Source organism: Melitaea cinxia, chromosome 17, assembly GCF_905220565.1.
Source record: "Melitaea cinxia chromosome 17, ilMelCinx1.1, whole genome shotgun sequence".
NCBI classification, from domain to species: domain Eukaryota; kingdom Metazoa; phylum Arthropoda; class Insecta; order Lepidoptera; family Nymphalidae; genus Melitaea; species Melitaea cinxia.
The window spans coordinates 15,653,811-15,669,683 of NC_059410.1; the positions used below are offsets into that span (position 1 = coordinate 15,653,811).

The 15,873-nt window shown below is 35.5% G+C and overlaps 3 protein-coding genes across 3 annotated transcripts; 2 read left to right on the forward strand and 1 right to left on the reverse strand.

Moving 5' to 3' along the window:
- Positions 1–950: 950 nt before the first annotated feature.
- Positions 951–11,665, reverse strand: LOC123661630 (3-ketoacyl-CoA thiolase, mitochondrial-like). The gene is made up of 8 exons (XM_045596585.1): positions 11,542–11,665; positions 9,148–9,314; positions 7,996–8,127; positions 6,490–6,754; positions 5,383–5,558; positions 4,272–4,466; positions 2,276–2,430; positions 951–1,348 (listed from the first exon to the last, which is right to left on the reverse strand). Exons 1-8 carry the CDS (start codon positions 11,558–11,560, stop codon positions 1,267–1,269), a joined length of 1,191 nt encoding a protein of 396 aa, XP_045452541.1. The 5' UTR covers positions 11,561–11,665; the 3' UTR covers positions 951–1,266.
- Positions 11,666–12,070: 405 nt separating this feature from the next.
- Positions 12,071–12,853, forward strand: LOC123661450 (probable methyltransferase-like protein 23). The gene has a single exon (XM_045596406.1). The coding sequence runs from the start codon at positions 12,071–12,073 to the stop codon at positions 12,764–12,766; it is 696 nt and encodes a 231-aa protein (XP_045452362.1). The 3' UTR covers positions 12,767–12,853.
- A 131-nt stretch (positions 12,854–12,984) lies between these two features.
- LOC123661907 (acyl-CoA-binding domain-containing protein 6) lies at positions 12,985–13,891 on the forward strand. The gene has a single exon (XM_045596841.1). The coding sequence runs from the start codon at positions 13,057–13,059 to the stop codon at positions 13,816–13,818; it is 762 nt and encodes a 253-aa protein (XP_045452797.1). The 5' UTR covers positions 12,985–13,056; the 3' UTR covers positions 13,819–13,891.
- Positions 13,892–15,873: the final 1,982 nt, after the last annotated feature.

The following is a 15,873-nucleotide window of genomic DNA, read 5'->3' on the forward strand; positions in this document are numbered from 1 at the left end:
CTCAACTGCGGGTTGGCGGATATGTTCTCTAATATGAGTTACGATCGCTATTAGGTATCTATGATAATCACCGGGACCGACGGCTTAACGTGCTGTCCGAGGCACGGTGGGGAGACCCACAAGGACTAACAACTAGACCGGAAATAAATATTTATATAAACACAAATATCAACTAGGAGCGGGAATCGAATTCGTCGTAAAGCGTCGGTGTTTTAAGCGATTACTCGCACCACTACACCACTAATAGTTAATATTAGATTTATGATAATATTAACAACCGCTCTGATGATAGTGTATAGGAATAGGGTATAGGAATAATAAACATTCACTTAACGGTTTCAGAATCTCTTAAGCTCTGTCATTAATTAAGTGGTTAACTGAAGTAGGGCACAGCAGGAAAATTCCTGTTCAAAATATAGAGCAGCCCGACTGGGGAAGTACCTTGACCTTACAGAAGATCACAGCTAAATAATACTGCTTTCAAGCAGGGTTGTGTTCCTGTTGGTGAGTAAGGTGACCAGAGTTCCTTGGAGGAGATTTTGAATAGTTGCATACGTCTGTAAGATACGATAATCGCTTACCATCAGGTGAGATGTACGCTTGTTTGCCGACCTAGTTATATGTAAAAAAATGTGGTCATAATAAATAAAAGCAAATATATAATATAAAAATATAGCTTTATTAAATATTTATCAAAATTTCATTAGTATTATGAACAAAGCACTTAAAGAGGCAAGTCACATTATTAAACTCATATCTTTACAGTCGTCTTAACAATAAAAAAAATATATATTTTGATATAATTTCTTTTTTATTAGCTTAGTTAAACTATATATTTTTGTATGTATATTGATAATTACTTTGTATAAAAATATGTTTTATCAATTTTAAAAATGTATAATTAATGAGTTAAAAGTCCATAAATCTCTTATAAGTGATAAAATATTAACTTCCCATCGTATGTTTTTATTTACAATAGACAACAATGTTTATTAAATCCACAATTATTAATACTTATATACAAAAAGACGTAACGTACAAGTTGTAGGCGTATTTAAAACTTACTTAGCTTTGTTTGGATTTAAAAAAAGTAAATAACATTATTATTATTCAATACAGGAACAGTGAGTCACGAATAAGGCTAAAGTCACACAATATAGGGTTTAGACGGCTTCAACCGACAATACTTTGATTTTTATAAAAAATTCACAATTTTGTATTTAGTACAGGAGTAACAAATTAGGTACAAAAAGTCATATTAAGTTTTTAGACGGCTTCAACCAAGACAGCAATTCCTTGACCACCTCCGATGCAGGCGGAGCCGATGGCGCGTTTCAGACCACGCCGTCTGTTGAGAAACGAATTTTATTTTTTAGTCGGGCGACAGTTTCGTGTTGTTTTATGGTCTTAATAGGCCTCTCTCTAATTCTCATACAGTTAATAGGTGCCCAGGCCCAGACCACGGCAAACATCTATGTGGCCTAAACAAATATTTGCCACAAGCGGAGATCGAAACCACGGCCGCCAGCGCAACATCCAGTACTGGCTCGGGGGCCAGGTACAAATTTGGTCAATTATTTTCTCCTAATCGATTATATTATGAATATTCACGACCGTCAGCTGCGATTCTGGGTGGGGCGGGTAGTGGCAGTCTCTTACGCATGGACAAAAAAGTTTTTTTTGTCATTTCCACCCATTTTAAAATTTGTGGGATTATATTTTACCTAATATCTTGGACCGCAGGGCTGGCTTTGTCGCACCGAAGACGGGCAGCAGCGTCTTCGGTGCGACAAAGCCAGCCCTGCGGTCACCAACCCGCCTGCCCAGCGTGGTGACTATGAGCAAAACACACGAGTTCACGGCATTTTTGGCGTGAACTTGTTGAGGCCTATGTCCGGCAGTGGACTAGGATAGGCTGAAATGATAATATCTTGAAGAAAAATAAAGTCAGCTGTGAAAATAGGTAAGTGTACATTGTACGAAAAGACAAGTTTAGTAGACAATATTCCCCATAAGCTTGCGTGTATCCCGATGAGGGCTGAGATCTCCATGTCAAATTGTCAACAAAGAAGTCTTCATTCACTAATCTCTATGTACACTAGTTACGATTATTATAATGTATGAGGTCTCTGGTGAGCCAATAAGGCACGAGGGGGGGGGGGGTCATCTCTGGTGAGCCAATAAGGCACGAGGGGGGGTCATCTCTGGTGAGCCAATAAGGCACGAGGGGGGGGTCATCTCTGGTGAGCCAATAAGGCACGGGGGGGGGGGTGACCTGAGCTCATGCACCAGGTGCGCGGTGATGCGGGAGCCGGACGCGGCCAGCGGGTGGCCCAGCGCGGTGGCGCCTCCGTTCACGTTCAGCTTCTCCGCGTCCAGCTTCAGGGCCTTCGCGCACGACAGCGTCTGCGCCACGAAGGCCTCGTTGATCTGTGGGGAGAGGACGATTGTATTGGCTGATGGACATTGTTTCAAGACCTAAATAACTATTTATAATAATGACAATGAAGGCTTCAGCCTGTAATATCCCACTACTAGGCATAGGCCTCTTTCCCCATGTAGGAGAAAGATCAGAGCTTAATCCACCACGCTGCTCCAATGCAGGTTGGCGGATATATTACCTACTATGATGAGTAACGATCGCTATCAGGTGTACATGATAACAACCGGGACCGACGGCTTAACGTGCTCTCTCACAAGGTAATGAAGGCGAATTGACCGAAACTTTCTACTTAATATTATATAAAAACTATAGTACATATAGATGCAGTAATTTATCTCTGATTTAGGTATGCTTTAGGCTTCAGCTACTGGAAGGAAGGGAGTCATTCTCACACTCTTTCTTTACACCAATGGGTCGGCAAATAAGTGTACGGCTCATCCTATGGTAAAATATTACGACCGACGGTTGCCGACCCTACCCCCAATTCAGTGTTTTATTCAACAGGTAATAATTGTTTTGTTGGAATGCAAAGTTTATTACTTTATTGTTAAACAATGATAAGATAAACGTTTGAAGGTCAAAAACAAATATTAATCATATACGACTAAAATCCCTACTAATAAGTATATTAAGTAACACTGTCCATTTGTTACTTGATTTTGATGAAATCACTACACAGTAGGTATATAAAACAAAGTCGCTTCCCGCTGTCTGTATGCTTAGATCTTTAAAACTACAGAATGGATATCAATGCCGTTTTCTGTAGTGTATGGTGATTCTAGAGAGAAAGGTATATAATATATATAATAATAATAATATACATATAATATATATGCATAATGCCGGTCACCAACCCGCCTGCCCAGCGTAGTGACTCTGGGCAACACACATGAGTTCACACCATTTTTGACGTGAACTTGTGGAGGCCTATGTCCAGCAGTGGACTGTGATAGGCTGAAATGATAATGATGATGGTGATGATGACGATGACGATGGTGATGGTGATGGTGATGGTGATGGTGATGATGGTGATGGTGATGGTGATGATGATGATGATGATGACATGCATAATATAGTAGAGGAACACTGATTGTTTTAGAGGTTTCTAATATGATTTCATAAATAAACAAAATTTTTTTGCGCTTACATTACAAATACTTATTTTTTATTTTATATATATGTAGTATCAGCATTGCACCCGTGCGAAGCCGAGGCGGGTCGCTAGTTTGATATAAAATAGACTAAAACTTGGAAAAGGATATAAGTTGCCTTTAATTGTAAAAGAAAAGCTTGATGGTTTGAAACAGGGAATAAAAGTTAGTGGCAAATCTTCATTTTTTAGTATAAAACTACGAAACTGTGTACTGAGATGTACGTTTTATTTATACAATAAATATCGTAAAAAAATTAACAACATTACCCAATGTTTTATTCGCAAAGTAAGTATACTAACAGGGCTAGATTTAAAGGTCTGGAGGCTTCGGGGCAACAAAGGAGTGGAGGCCCGATCCGAAATCCGGTCCTGTATACTAACGCTGCCCAAAGCACTTACTCCAAGCATAGTTGTTAGCAAAATCTAGTGTTAATATATATTTCTTCTGTGCGTGTATTTGTCGCTGATCTCCTCCTAAACGGCTGAACCGATTTAGTTCAAATTTCTATAGGTTCGTGGATGGTTTGAAAACACAATTTGATCCCGGTGCGTGGCGCTGCTATCGGTATGTCAGCAATAAAATTTGGTAGCTATATTCCGTACAGGACAACATCTGGCGGGTCCGCTAGCATTCTATTGATACCTTAATAAATTATATTATTTAATATTTCTTACCTCAATCAAATCAATATCGTTCAAGGTTAGCTTGGTGACTTTGAGTAGGTTTTCAATAGCGGACACGGGCCCAATACCCATGATGCTGGGGTCTACTCCCACGTAGGACCAGCCCACGAGCCTGGCTAAGGGCTTCAGGTTCTTGGCTGCCTCTTCGCTTGCCAGGATCAGTGCTCCTGCGCCATCGCTTATACCCTGGTGATAGGAATTTTTAAATTTAATTCATTAATTTTTTAAATACCATTGAGATGAGATAAGCCTACAGTCTGTCTATGGTAAGCATATATTTTTTTTTTTTTTTTTTTTTTCTTTATTTACACAATACACACACGGTCGTCTGTACCTAAAGTAAGCAACTTAATGCTTGTGTTATAGGTTACAGCCGACTGGTATATAGCTACATATTTTTTTTTCGATAAACATACTTATAAATAATACATATATAAATATATAAATAAATATTTATATTACACCCAGACTCGGGGTGGGAATCGAACCCACAACCCTCGGAGCAGAAAGCAGGGTCACTACAAACTGCGCCAACGGGCTAGTAGCTATATATATATATATATTTATATATATTTGATATATATATGTGTATGTATGTATATATATATATATATATATATATATATATATATATATGTGTGTGTATGTGTGTGTGTAATGTGTATATGGATGTATATTTACATATTATATGTATATATTATGTATGTGCACCTCCATGCCGTCTAATTCTTTTGCCATGTCCTTTTCATGCTAGAGGTTGTCTGGAAGAGATCGCTCTTTTAGCGATAAGACCGCCTTTTGTACATGTCTATATTTTCTTTTTCGGTGTTAAATTTTTTCTCTGATAGTGTACAATAAAGAGTAATTGTATTGTATTGTATATATACCTATGGAGACCTGCATCGCAAGAGCTTTGCCGACTCAACCCCCATGCTCCTTAGGAGTTCTGGACGCCTTACTTTCACAGAAACACAATACTGCTTGAGCTATTTAGCTGTGTTCTTGTAAGGACGAGGTATTTCCCCAGTCGGGCTACTCGTCAGGGGGGAGATTTTGAGCAGAATATTTCTTGCTGTGTCCTACCTTGGTTTAAGCAACTTACCGAAGCAGTACCAGCGGTGACAAGACCTTCCTTCTTGAATACAGGGGGCAGTTTCTTCAGACCCTCGAGAGTAGTTTGAGGACGAGGGTGCTCATCGGTTTCCACGTTCACCTGCTTCTTTTTGATGGTCAGGGTCACGGGTTCGATTTCAGCCTTGAAGACACCAGCGTCGTTAGCTGAGAAATATAAAGAAGTAAATTCGGATAAAATATGTTAGACAAGTATTTAAATTATACATAAGTTTATATACAATTATATAATAAATAAATATACAATTAGATGCTTTTTGTACAAATTGGTTTTTTTCAATACCATTTATCAAATAATAAATATTTTGAAACAAATTTAAAAGCACTCAAAAGTTCAATTAAGCTACCTTCTTTAAAGAATAATGATTGATACTTTTAAAAAAACCGTAAGTGGAGAATTTCTTGCCAATTCTTATCTGCAAAATCTACTTTCAAAATCAGTGAAGTTTCTAAACATGAGAAGGAATAACAAAATTATAATTCTAAGTTTCCGACTACGCTATACTATACTACTATACTATGGTATTCGCATGTATAATAAAATCCCACAAACAATTTTGCAATTGTCTCAACATAAATTTAAAGTGTTTAAAAAGAAATTAATAGATTACGCGTATTATTCGGTGCAGGATTACATAGTTGATAAGGAAGTGTGGACTTAGTGACGCTGTATACTAGATGTTACTAATTTTGTACGAAAATACAGTTAATATATTATTTTCAAAAGAGTAACTGCGGAGTTTCTTGCCGATTCTTCTCTGCAGAATCTACATTCCAAATCGGTGGTAGCTTTACTTTTAAAAATAGTAATCTCTTTAAAATTTTAATTTGTAAAATGACGATTCGAAAGTGCTTTTGAAGCATATTTCGATGGCTCCTAAGTATACTGAGTCAACTCTACTCCTAATAACTTTATTTTTTTGTTACATAGGTAGATAGGAAATGAAGTAAATATTATTAATACCTTAAAAAAATGATATAGTCAAAAGTTGTTAGTTGACTCAGTATACTTAGGAGCCATCGATTTGAAGTTAAGTTGTTTTTGATTTTGGTAACTAGACTTAGCTATAAAACTCACCTGTCTTCCACCGTTGCTGAGATCTCAAGGCGAAGTTATCAACCTCATCTCTGGTAATACCAAACTGAGCTCCCAGTTTCTCAGCCGTCATACCCATGGGCAGTCCGCAGTAGGAGTCAGTGAGACCGGCCCACAGGGTGTCTTCGAAAGCGTGTGAAGTACCTAACACTGTACCGAATCGAACCCCGCGCACTGCGAACGGGGCTTGCGACATGTTCTCCACTCCACCGGCGAGGGATATTTTTGCTGTGCCAGTCAGGATGTCCTAGGACAAATATACTAGGATAAAGTACTGCCGTGGTAAAAGGGAAAAGGTAAAAAGCACTAAGTATCTTTATTTACTGCTTTTTTGCACGGCAGTATTATGCTGTGACACAACGACAGTAAAAAGCCTTTTGACTAACTTACAGATATAGAAGTAATTTGGTACAGAAAATATTGTACGAAATAATTCAAGCTTACTTTTTACAATCATACAATTTCCGTGAGATAGATTTACAGGTGAACGAATTTGTGAGTTAAAGCAAGTTTCCTATGTAGGGTAGCCATAATGTATATGTAAAATGGGATAAACTGAAATGGGATAACATATTTGTTGTTGGCTCTTTGCACAGTGCAGAGTGCATACGTGACCGTTGCGCTTATAATAGTACCGGAATATCAGGAAATGAAAATTAAAATAGTTATTATTCTGTTTACCAATTAAAACAGTGTTAGGAGTTAAACCTCTGGGATCAAAAACTGTGAATAACTACATTAAATTGGATGTAGCAAAAACTTCCTCTTTTTCTTCTTCAGCCTATCACAGTATTCACAGTCTACTGCTGGACATAGACCTCCACAAGTTCGCGCCAAAAATGCCGTGAACTTATGTGTTGCCCATAGTCATCACGCCGGGCAGGCGGGTTAATGACCGCCGCGCTGGTTTTGTCGCACCGATGATGCTGCTGCCCGTCTTCGGTCTGTGTATTTCAAAGCCAGTAGTTGGATGGCTATCCCGCCATTGATCGGCTTTATAAATTCCAAGGTGGTAGTGGAACTGTGTTACCCCTTAGTCACTTCTTACGACACCCACGGAAAGGCCCACGAGGTGGCTATATTCTTTACTCCCATAGTCACACAGCGAACGAACGATGTAGCAACAACGAACATACAAACAAATAAAAATTATGCTAATGCTAAAATCTTGACAGCAAATATTCTTATAAAAACTTAATACCGTTTTCTTAAATATCTCATGTACGGACATCGTTCGGTAACGATAATTCTATTAAATGTAGGTATATCTTTATATGACAAGCAATATTTCTAGCTATCAGATTATCTAAAATCAATTATTATGAAATTGATACTGTTAATAAAAATACATTTTATCTATTGCTTCCTTTCATTTTAGTGGGCCTCTGCATCTATCTAGCGAATAAGACGCTACGACTAACAGGAACGACTAATGTAATATGAAAATTTATATGCATAATTGAAATCAACAGCTAGTAAGTTACATACCTGTGCACTGTTAACGATTGATTGGAAACCAGAACCGCAGAGCCTGTTAACACCCAGTGCTGGCCTGTCTTGAGGGATCCCTGCCTTTAGAGCTGCGTGTCTTGGAGTGTAAATACCGTCTGTTTGAGATGCCTGAACGAAAATATTTAAAAGTTAAAAAATATTTTAATTGTGTTCTATTGTGTATAAAGTACATCCATATAGGTATCTAAGATATATATCTAAGATTTTTTTTATTTAATTCTGGTCTTCGTTCCAATTACCCGAATAAGAGAACATAAAACAAATCTCAAAATTACATTGTTGTCAATCTCATACTTTTTTTTTAAATATATGCTAGTCTTTTGTAGTACTAGGGTAAGGTAGGGTAGTACTTGGGTAATTGACAAAGTAGCAATTTATTTTTAACTTATTAACTTAATTATATTGTGTCCATATGGTATCTAGACTTGTTGTTATAACAAAACCCAAGAATATTACAATTCATAGATCCTAGGTCCTGAACTTAAGGCACATTACAAGTGTGTATATAAACTAACATCTTCAAGAAAGAAGACCCTAGAAGTTCTTTGCTTATTAATAAATTAGTTACTTTACAACAGATATAAATATTGAAGTATCTTTTGTTTGTTATAAACATTTTTAACATCATAAAAAATACACTTAAAAGAGTTGACTGACTTAAGCGCTTCTGTAGTGCATCCAAAACGTTCACTGAAGCAAATACATACGAATTTTTCGCATTATTAAGATGATAGCGTCTCTACTAAACAGAATGCGGTTGAGTTCTAAGAAGATTCTTAAAATGATTAGTGCCAAGCTTACTGAGCATGGGCTTCAGCACTTTGTTTGCATGTTAGTTAGGCAGGTTAGGTCAAACAAATCATCTTTTTTTGTCATTTTAATAAAGGTGTTACAAACATAATTGTAAGGTTTCTTTGTAACTAAAGAGTGAGTATAAATGTCTTACATAAATGAATAGGTATTATATTATTATTAAAAAGGATTTTTTTTATTTTCCTACATTAAATTTTATATACCAATAAAAACATTGTATGCATAATATACAATTAATCTTTCAAAATCATTAGAGGCAACAGTTTTATACTTTTATGAAGATTGTATAGTTTTAAATTACGTCCTGTTACTTACTGTCATAACCTGTCCAACGACTACAGAGTCAATCTGTTCAGGGGCCACACCCGCCTCTTTAAGGGCGGCCGTGGCAGCAATTGTCTGCAATTCAGTTGCAGAGGTATTGCGGAACACACCACCGAAAGTACCGAATGGCGTGCGCTTAGCACCAACGATGAAAATACCTACAAAATAATATTATTATAATAATAAAATCACACTCAACAGTCAAGACTAGGATTTACCCGTGTCGGGGAGCAGAAACACACAATTTACAATCACAATGTTGACCATAAGCAGAGATTGAATCTACAACCGTCAGCGCAACAGTCAGTTTGTAGCCTCTACGCCATAGCATCGTCTCAATAATTATCACATGACATAATAACACATCGCTTATATCAATTATTCAATGTCCTGCTATCCTTAGATATGAAAAATGCTTGTGTAGGTCATATAGTTGTTTGTTGTGATTTTAGTATTTGCTTTGTGTTGGCACCCCTGACGGGATTGTCCCGCATCTGGATAGACAGAATCGTCACCCTAATCTTTTTGCTGGGTGTTTGAGTGTGAAGGACATATTTTTATTTTTTAATATTTTATTTAAAACTTATTTATATGGTCTTTTGTATATTTTCATAAGATTACAATAAATTTGTATGGTACAAAAGTGGTGATATTTTACCGTGTTTACCGTGTTAAAGTAATATAATAATAATGATTATAATACATTCTTTATTATATAGCAGGAAAAAAACTAAAATGAATTATAAAAAAATAAGAAAAAGTACAGAAGTGGCCTTATTGCATAAAGCAATTTCTTCCAGGCCACCTTTGGATTTTGATTTGATTATTTAAATAATTTATAGCAATAATAAAAAAATGCCTCATTGTCTGCAATTCAAATGTATTTAAAGCCTTTATATTGTTACCTCAATGTAATCAATGTAGCTTAATCTTAATAAATCAATCTAGCTTAGTAACTACTGATTTTCTCAAACACCATAAAAAAACAAATAACTTGTTTCATAAGAAGTGTGGAGTGAAGTCATGTTTTAATATTTAAAAAATTAAAAATATCTATTATTATACTTGCTAATTTGTTGACTACAAATTGTCTCACAGATAACAAAAATACCCAGACCACGACAAATATCTCCAAGACTTAAACATATGTTTATCATGAACAAAGATATCAATAAATCAATAAATTATAATATGCGTTGGCATAGGCCACAGATGCAAAACATTGTAACAAATATCTTTAATTTCTACTATTAACCATTTGTTGGTTTTATCTTTGTTATAAATTAAAAACTTACTAAACTAAAACATTAATAATATATATATATATTTGTGTTTAACAGACAAAGGCAGGCCACGTAATGCCTATTTTTAGGTAATGGTCAACTTATACCAATTTTTTTTTTGGAATTAATATTTATTGAGTATACACTCGCATGCAACTGAATCGACTCAAGCTGTATATTGTTTAAAGGTCGATTTTTAGGCTTAAACCACTACCACCTTGAAACTTAAAAGTCTACCGATGGCGGGATAACCATCCAACTGCTGGCTTAGAAATACACAGGTCGAAGATGAGCAGCAGCGTCTTCGGTGCGACAAAGCCAGCCCTGCGGTCACCAACCCGCCTGCCCAGCGTGGCGACTATGGGCAAAACACATGAGTTCACACTATTTTTGGCATAAACTTGAGGAGGCCTATGTCCAGCAGTGGACTGTGATAGGCTGAAATGATGAGGAAATCATCTCTTAGCGTATACTTTCTAATTATTTTTAAATAAAAGTTCTAATTTCTTGTTCTTAGAATCCATAGGTATGCATATTTTCCTTGTCACAAAATATGCCAGGATAAAGTTAATATTATTCGCACATAGTATTTTATCTGTAAATATTACATGACTTTTATAATCATTTAATATCAAATATATACAGGTAACTATTCTAAAAAATTTATAAAAAATATATATCTTATCGATCTTTGATCTTAAATTTATTTTTTGTGACTATTTTCACATAAATTTAATAACATAAAAATAATCGTGAAAATCCAATTGACGACAATTTATTAAATTTTTCTTTTAACTGTGACTGTAAAAAGATTTTTTATTGAAGTTAGTTAAACTTTCAGTTTCAAGAAAATACGTGAATGTAAAATAACTATGCACTTTGCACTAATTAACTCATAATGAAACTGGTTTAATATTTTTATTCTATCCACACATTCGAAAATTACATACATTAAATTAAAATGCAAGTATTATTTTAAAAAAAATATATAAAAAGACAAATTTTATCTTGAACTGTAAACTGGAATTTGACCCCAGCAGAAAAATAGTTATGATAGTAAAGTTTAAAGACGAGTTTCAAATGTTAGATTACACTCACTAACCTTTTACTGCCACCGACATTGTTATAAAAGTATTTTGTATAATAATTTAATTAAAAAAAAATACTATAAAAAGTTTACGTCTAACCCGGTATCAAAGTTGCCGAATAGAACAAGTGAATGAACTTATTGGAACTGTATATGATGTCCGTTTTCGTGTTGGAATGAATAAATTTAACACAGAGTACAGGAATTTAATGTCATTACTATTACTATATAATTATATATTTACAATTTTTTAGTTGTTTATTACAGCAGAGGCAGAATATAATATGTAATAATGTAGTAAATTATTAATATTATGTTTATGTAATTTATTGTGCTAAGCTAGTGATAAGTAATTTATTCAAAAAGAAGTTCCAATTAATTTTCTTTTTATTTTTAAACGTATAATTTATAAATTATCTCTGGTATTGGAATTTACTTTTTTTCGATATTTGACAATAGGTTTTTCAATGTAGTCTTTGGTTTTCTGAACTGACACGCTTAAAGACCTACCTTTTAGGACAATTTTTAAGAAAATGCTTATGCAATGAGCGATGGTCGTCCTGTTAGTGGTCAGTTGAAGAAATTTGTGTTTCGTGGGAAATCTTCTAGCAACGGTGACACACGAGGTGAATACTTAGAAATTGTTATACCGGAGTTATTAACAGCCGGCTACTCGTTCTACACGTGGCCCTCAGCGCCTCTTCTGGCTTGGTATCTGTGGACTCAGAGAAGATATTTACGCGGTTTACGAGTGTTAGAGCTCGGCTGTGGCACTGGCTTACCAGGAATCTTAGCAGCTAAGTGCGGCGCTCACGTCACGTTAACAGACAGTGTTGTTCTGACCCATTCATTGAGACATTTATCGACTTGCTGTGAAGCAAATGGTCTAGTTCCTGGTCGAGACTTACAAGTGCTTGGGCTTGCCTGGGGACTGTTTCTAGCTGATGTACATAACTTGCGACCCGTAGACTTATTACTTGCTTCCGATTGCTTTTACGAGCCTTCTCAATTTGAAGAAGTACTTTCTACTGTTTCTTTCTTTTTGGACGGCACTGACGCACGATTTTTGTGTGCTTACCAGGAGCGGAGCGCGGACTGGTCAATTGAGGCTCTACTGAAGAAGTGGGGACTGAAAGGCGCACTTGTGGATTTGGAATCGCTAAGTGAGAGTTCGGGAGTCGACTACAGGGCCGTGATTGGCGAACGATCTTTACATTTACTTGAAATCACATCGGTTTAGGGCATGGCCAGCACAGCAAGAGCTGCACGCCTCTATGTCGGCAATCTGGCCTGGACAGTAGGCCATCGTCAGCTTCGAGAATATTTCGCTCAATTTGGTTCAGTTCAGAGCGCGAGAGTTATTTTTGACAGGTCTACAGGCTTGAGTAAGGGCTACGGCTTTGTTGAATTTGCAAGTCCTTCTGGTGCTGCTGATGCTACAAACAAACAGCTTCATACTTTAGAAGGACTGAACTTGAATGTGCAGATACAAAACAATTAGACTTTTACCAGTAGTGAGTAGATTTAATAATGGCTAAGGCACTTTCAGATAATTCTGACTCCGATTTCTCGGAAGAAGAACAGAGTCCATTGGACAAAGCTTTCACTAAAGCATCAGATCATGTAAGGAAAATAACTTCAAAGCTAGACAACACTCAGCTTTTAGAATTGTACGGTTTGTACAAGCAGAGTACGGAAGGAAAGTGCAATACTCCAAAACCCGGTTGGTTAGATGGGAAGGGGAGAAAGAAATGGGAAGCCTGGAAAAATCTTGGTGACCTATCCAGTGACGAGGCGAAGCAAAAGTACATAGACCTAGTACAAAATTATGACCCTAACTGTGAACTCGTCTCGCAAAGCGGACAAAAAGAAACTTGGGTCACTGTCTCCTCGTTGCAGTACACCCCTGAACCAGAACTTGTCGACAATGAATTGTCTCTATTCGATGCATCGAGGGAAAACATGGGAGATCTCGTCACTGACTTGTTAATGAAAAACCCTGAGTTAAAGGAAGAGAAAGATGCGGATGGGTTGACAGCACTACATTGGGCTGCCGATCGAGATGCTACTCGTGCTTTAAAAGCTGCTATCAAAGGTGGCTGCAGTGTCGATGCTGTAGATAATTTTGGTCAAACAGCTCTCCATTATGCAGCATCATGTGGCCACGTAGAATCTACTAAAATTCTTCTAGATGCTGGAGCTACATTTCTAAAAGATGATGAGGGCTGTACTCCTTTAGATTTAGCCACGGATAAGGAGGTCAGGGCAATTCTGAAAAGTGCTATGAAGTAGTTTAGGATATAATATATAAATGTACAATATTTAGTGTTCTATTAGTTATTTGGAATAAAATTTTTAACTTATACTGTCTTTCGTTTTTTTTTTTAAATATTTGTATTATGATTTTAAAATATAAATTTATGATTATTGCCTCTATAGCTAAACTAAGAACAAAGCAAAGCCTTGTCACAACAAAAACTTACTTAAAAGAATTAATGGTCAATATTGTTCCTAGACATAAACAACAAGACAGTGAGTGATCAAACTAGTTAGCGTAATTTTGTGGTTTTGTCATGTGACTTAGAATGTTATAATATAAATATATAATAGTTATAGATGTTGAGATATTTCCTCTCGAAGTTCTTACTTTTGAATAGTACAATTTTCCTATGCAAAATTTGAATTTACTGTTCACTAGAAAAAATTTTGACACATGTTTTTCATCATTTTTTCCCAGTTTTTCTAGACAATAATCGAAATATTGGCGGTTGACTAAACCAAGAAAGCTTAAAGAAATACCACAGATACCTACTTTTACATAATCGCATCACATAATTTTGTCTTTCAAAAATAGGATAATAGGCTTGGGGTTTTTAAGAATAAAAAGATAAATTTAAAATAATGTCTCAGCAGTAGAAAGTTTATTATTTTCACTTATCACAATTTTTGAAATTTAGTAATTTACTCTAAGATACATTGCTCATAGTATGAAAAAAAAAAAAAAAAACAGTAACGCTGATACATGACAAATTGTGTTTGCTGGCAAACGAAACAAAAACCGACTTCAATTACATCGACAAGTAATTCAACGTAGGTCGACGAAAACTTCAAAAAAGGAACAGGTTTCCTAATTCGACCATATATATTTTTTTATGTGTTCGCAGATAACTTAGTCGTTTATGAACCTATTTTGATGATTCTTTTTTTGTTGGAAAGGAGATATTCCAAGGGTGGTACCATGATAAGGAAACCAAGATCTGACGAAGGCATCCCAGAGAAATCGAGTGGAATCTTCGAAAATTGTAGTAGCGACTAATGCCTTTGTTAAATTTTTTCGTCTCCTTAAGTTGTTTTACTTGTCAATGTAATTGAATTCGTTTTTTTTTTTGTTTGCTAGCAAACAATTATTAAACATCAAGGTAATCGCTCTTAAAGAGTAAGATCCAGTCGAAAGAAATAAAGAAAAGAAACGTAACACACACTTTCATATTTAAATTTTAACACGTCAAAAACAAACACTTATCGAGCCTTCTCTCTCTTACTATCTTACTTAGCTAATAAAATTAAAAAGAAATCATAAAAGTATAAAATATTTACAATTTAAGAGAAACAGAAGAGATTACAGGTAGGTATGGTATAAAAATAGTTCTATACAAATTCGTAGTTTATTTTTTTAACACTAATAGTGTACTCTGTTTTTGTTTACTTTCAACATTAAACTTTAAATATTTTAATGGAAGTAATTTATTCTTTTTATTCTATCATACAAGGATACATCTTGATAAATAATGACTGTATTTCAAATGTACTTGTAAATTACTAGATCTTATTCTTCACTGTAGTAGGTATAATAATAGTACATTCCTGATTTGTATCATAACAATTGCTTCCGAAATTATTGATATTCTACAAAAGTAAAGGCAGGGTAGGATTTAGGGGGTTGCCAACCGGGGTTGCCGACCGCTTCCATAAAAGAAGGACAATAGAGACTTCGGAAAAAATTCCAAGTTCAGACTAGTAAACACTAGTAAAATACTTTTCCTTTCATATTTTTTTCGCGTTTTACAATTAAACAAAGTTGTCTATTTTATTTGGAAAATAATTTGGGGCCAAGGGGCCTCCACTCCTTTCTTGCCCCAAGCCTCCAGACCTCTAAATCCGGCCCTGTTTAACGGTGTCATACAAATGTCAACAATTATGGTGTCAATAATTATCGATTATAATCGATCAATAATCTACTTTTATGTATAAGGTCATTGGTAGCCAAACATAAGGATGTGATCTCATTTAAAAATTATTGTTATTATTAGATAGCCTAATTACTAAAATGGTTATAGGCTATAATAC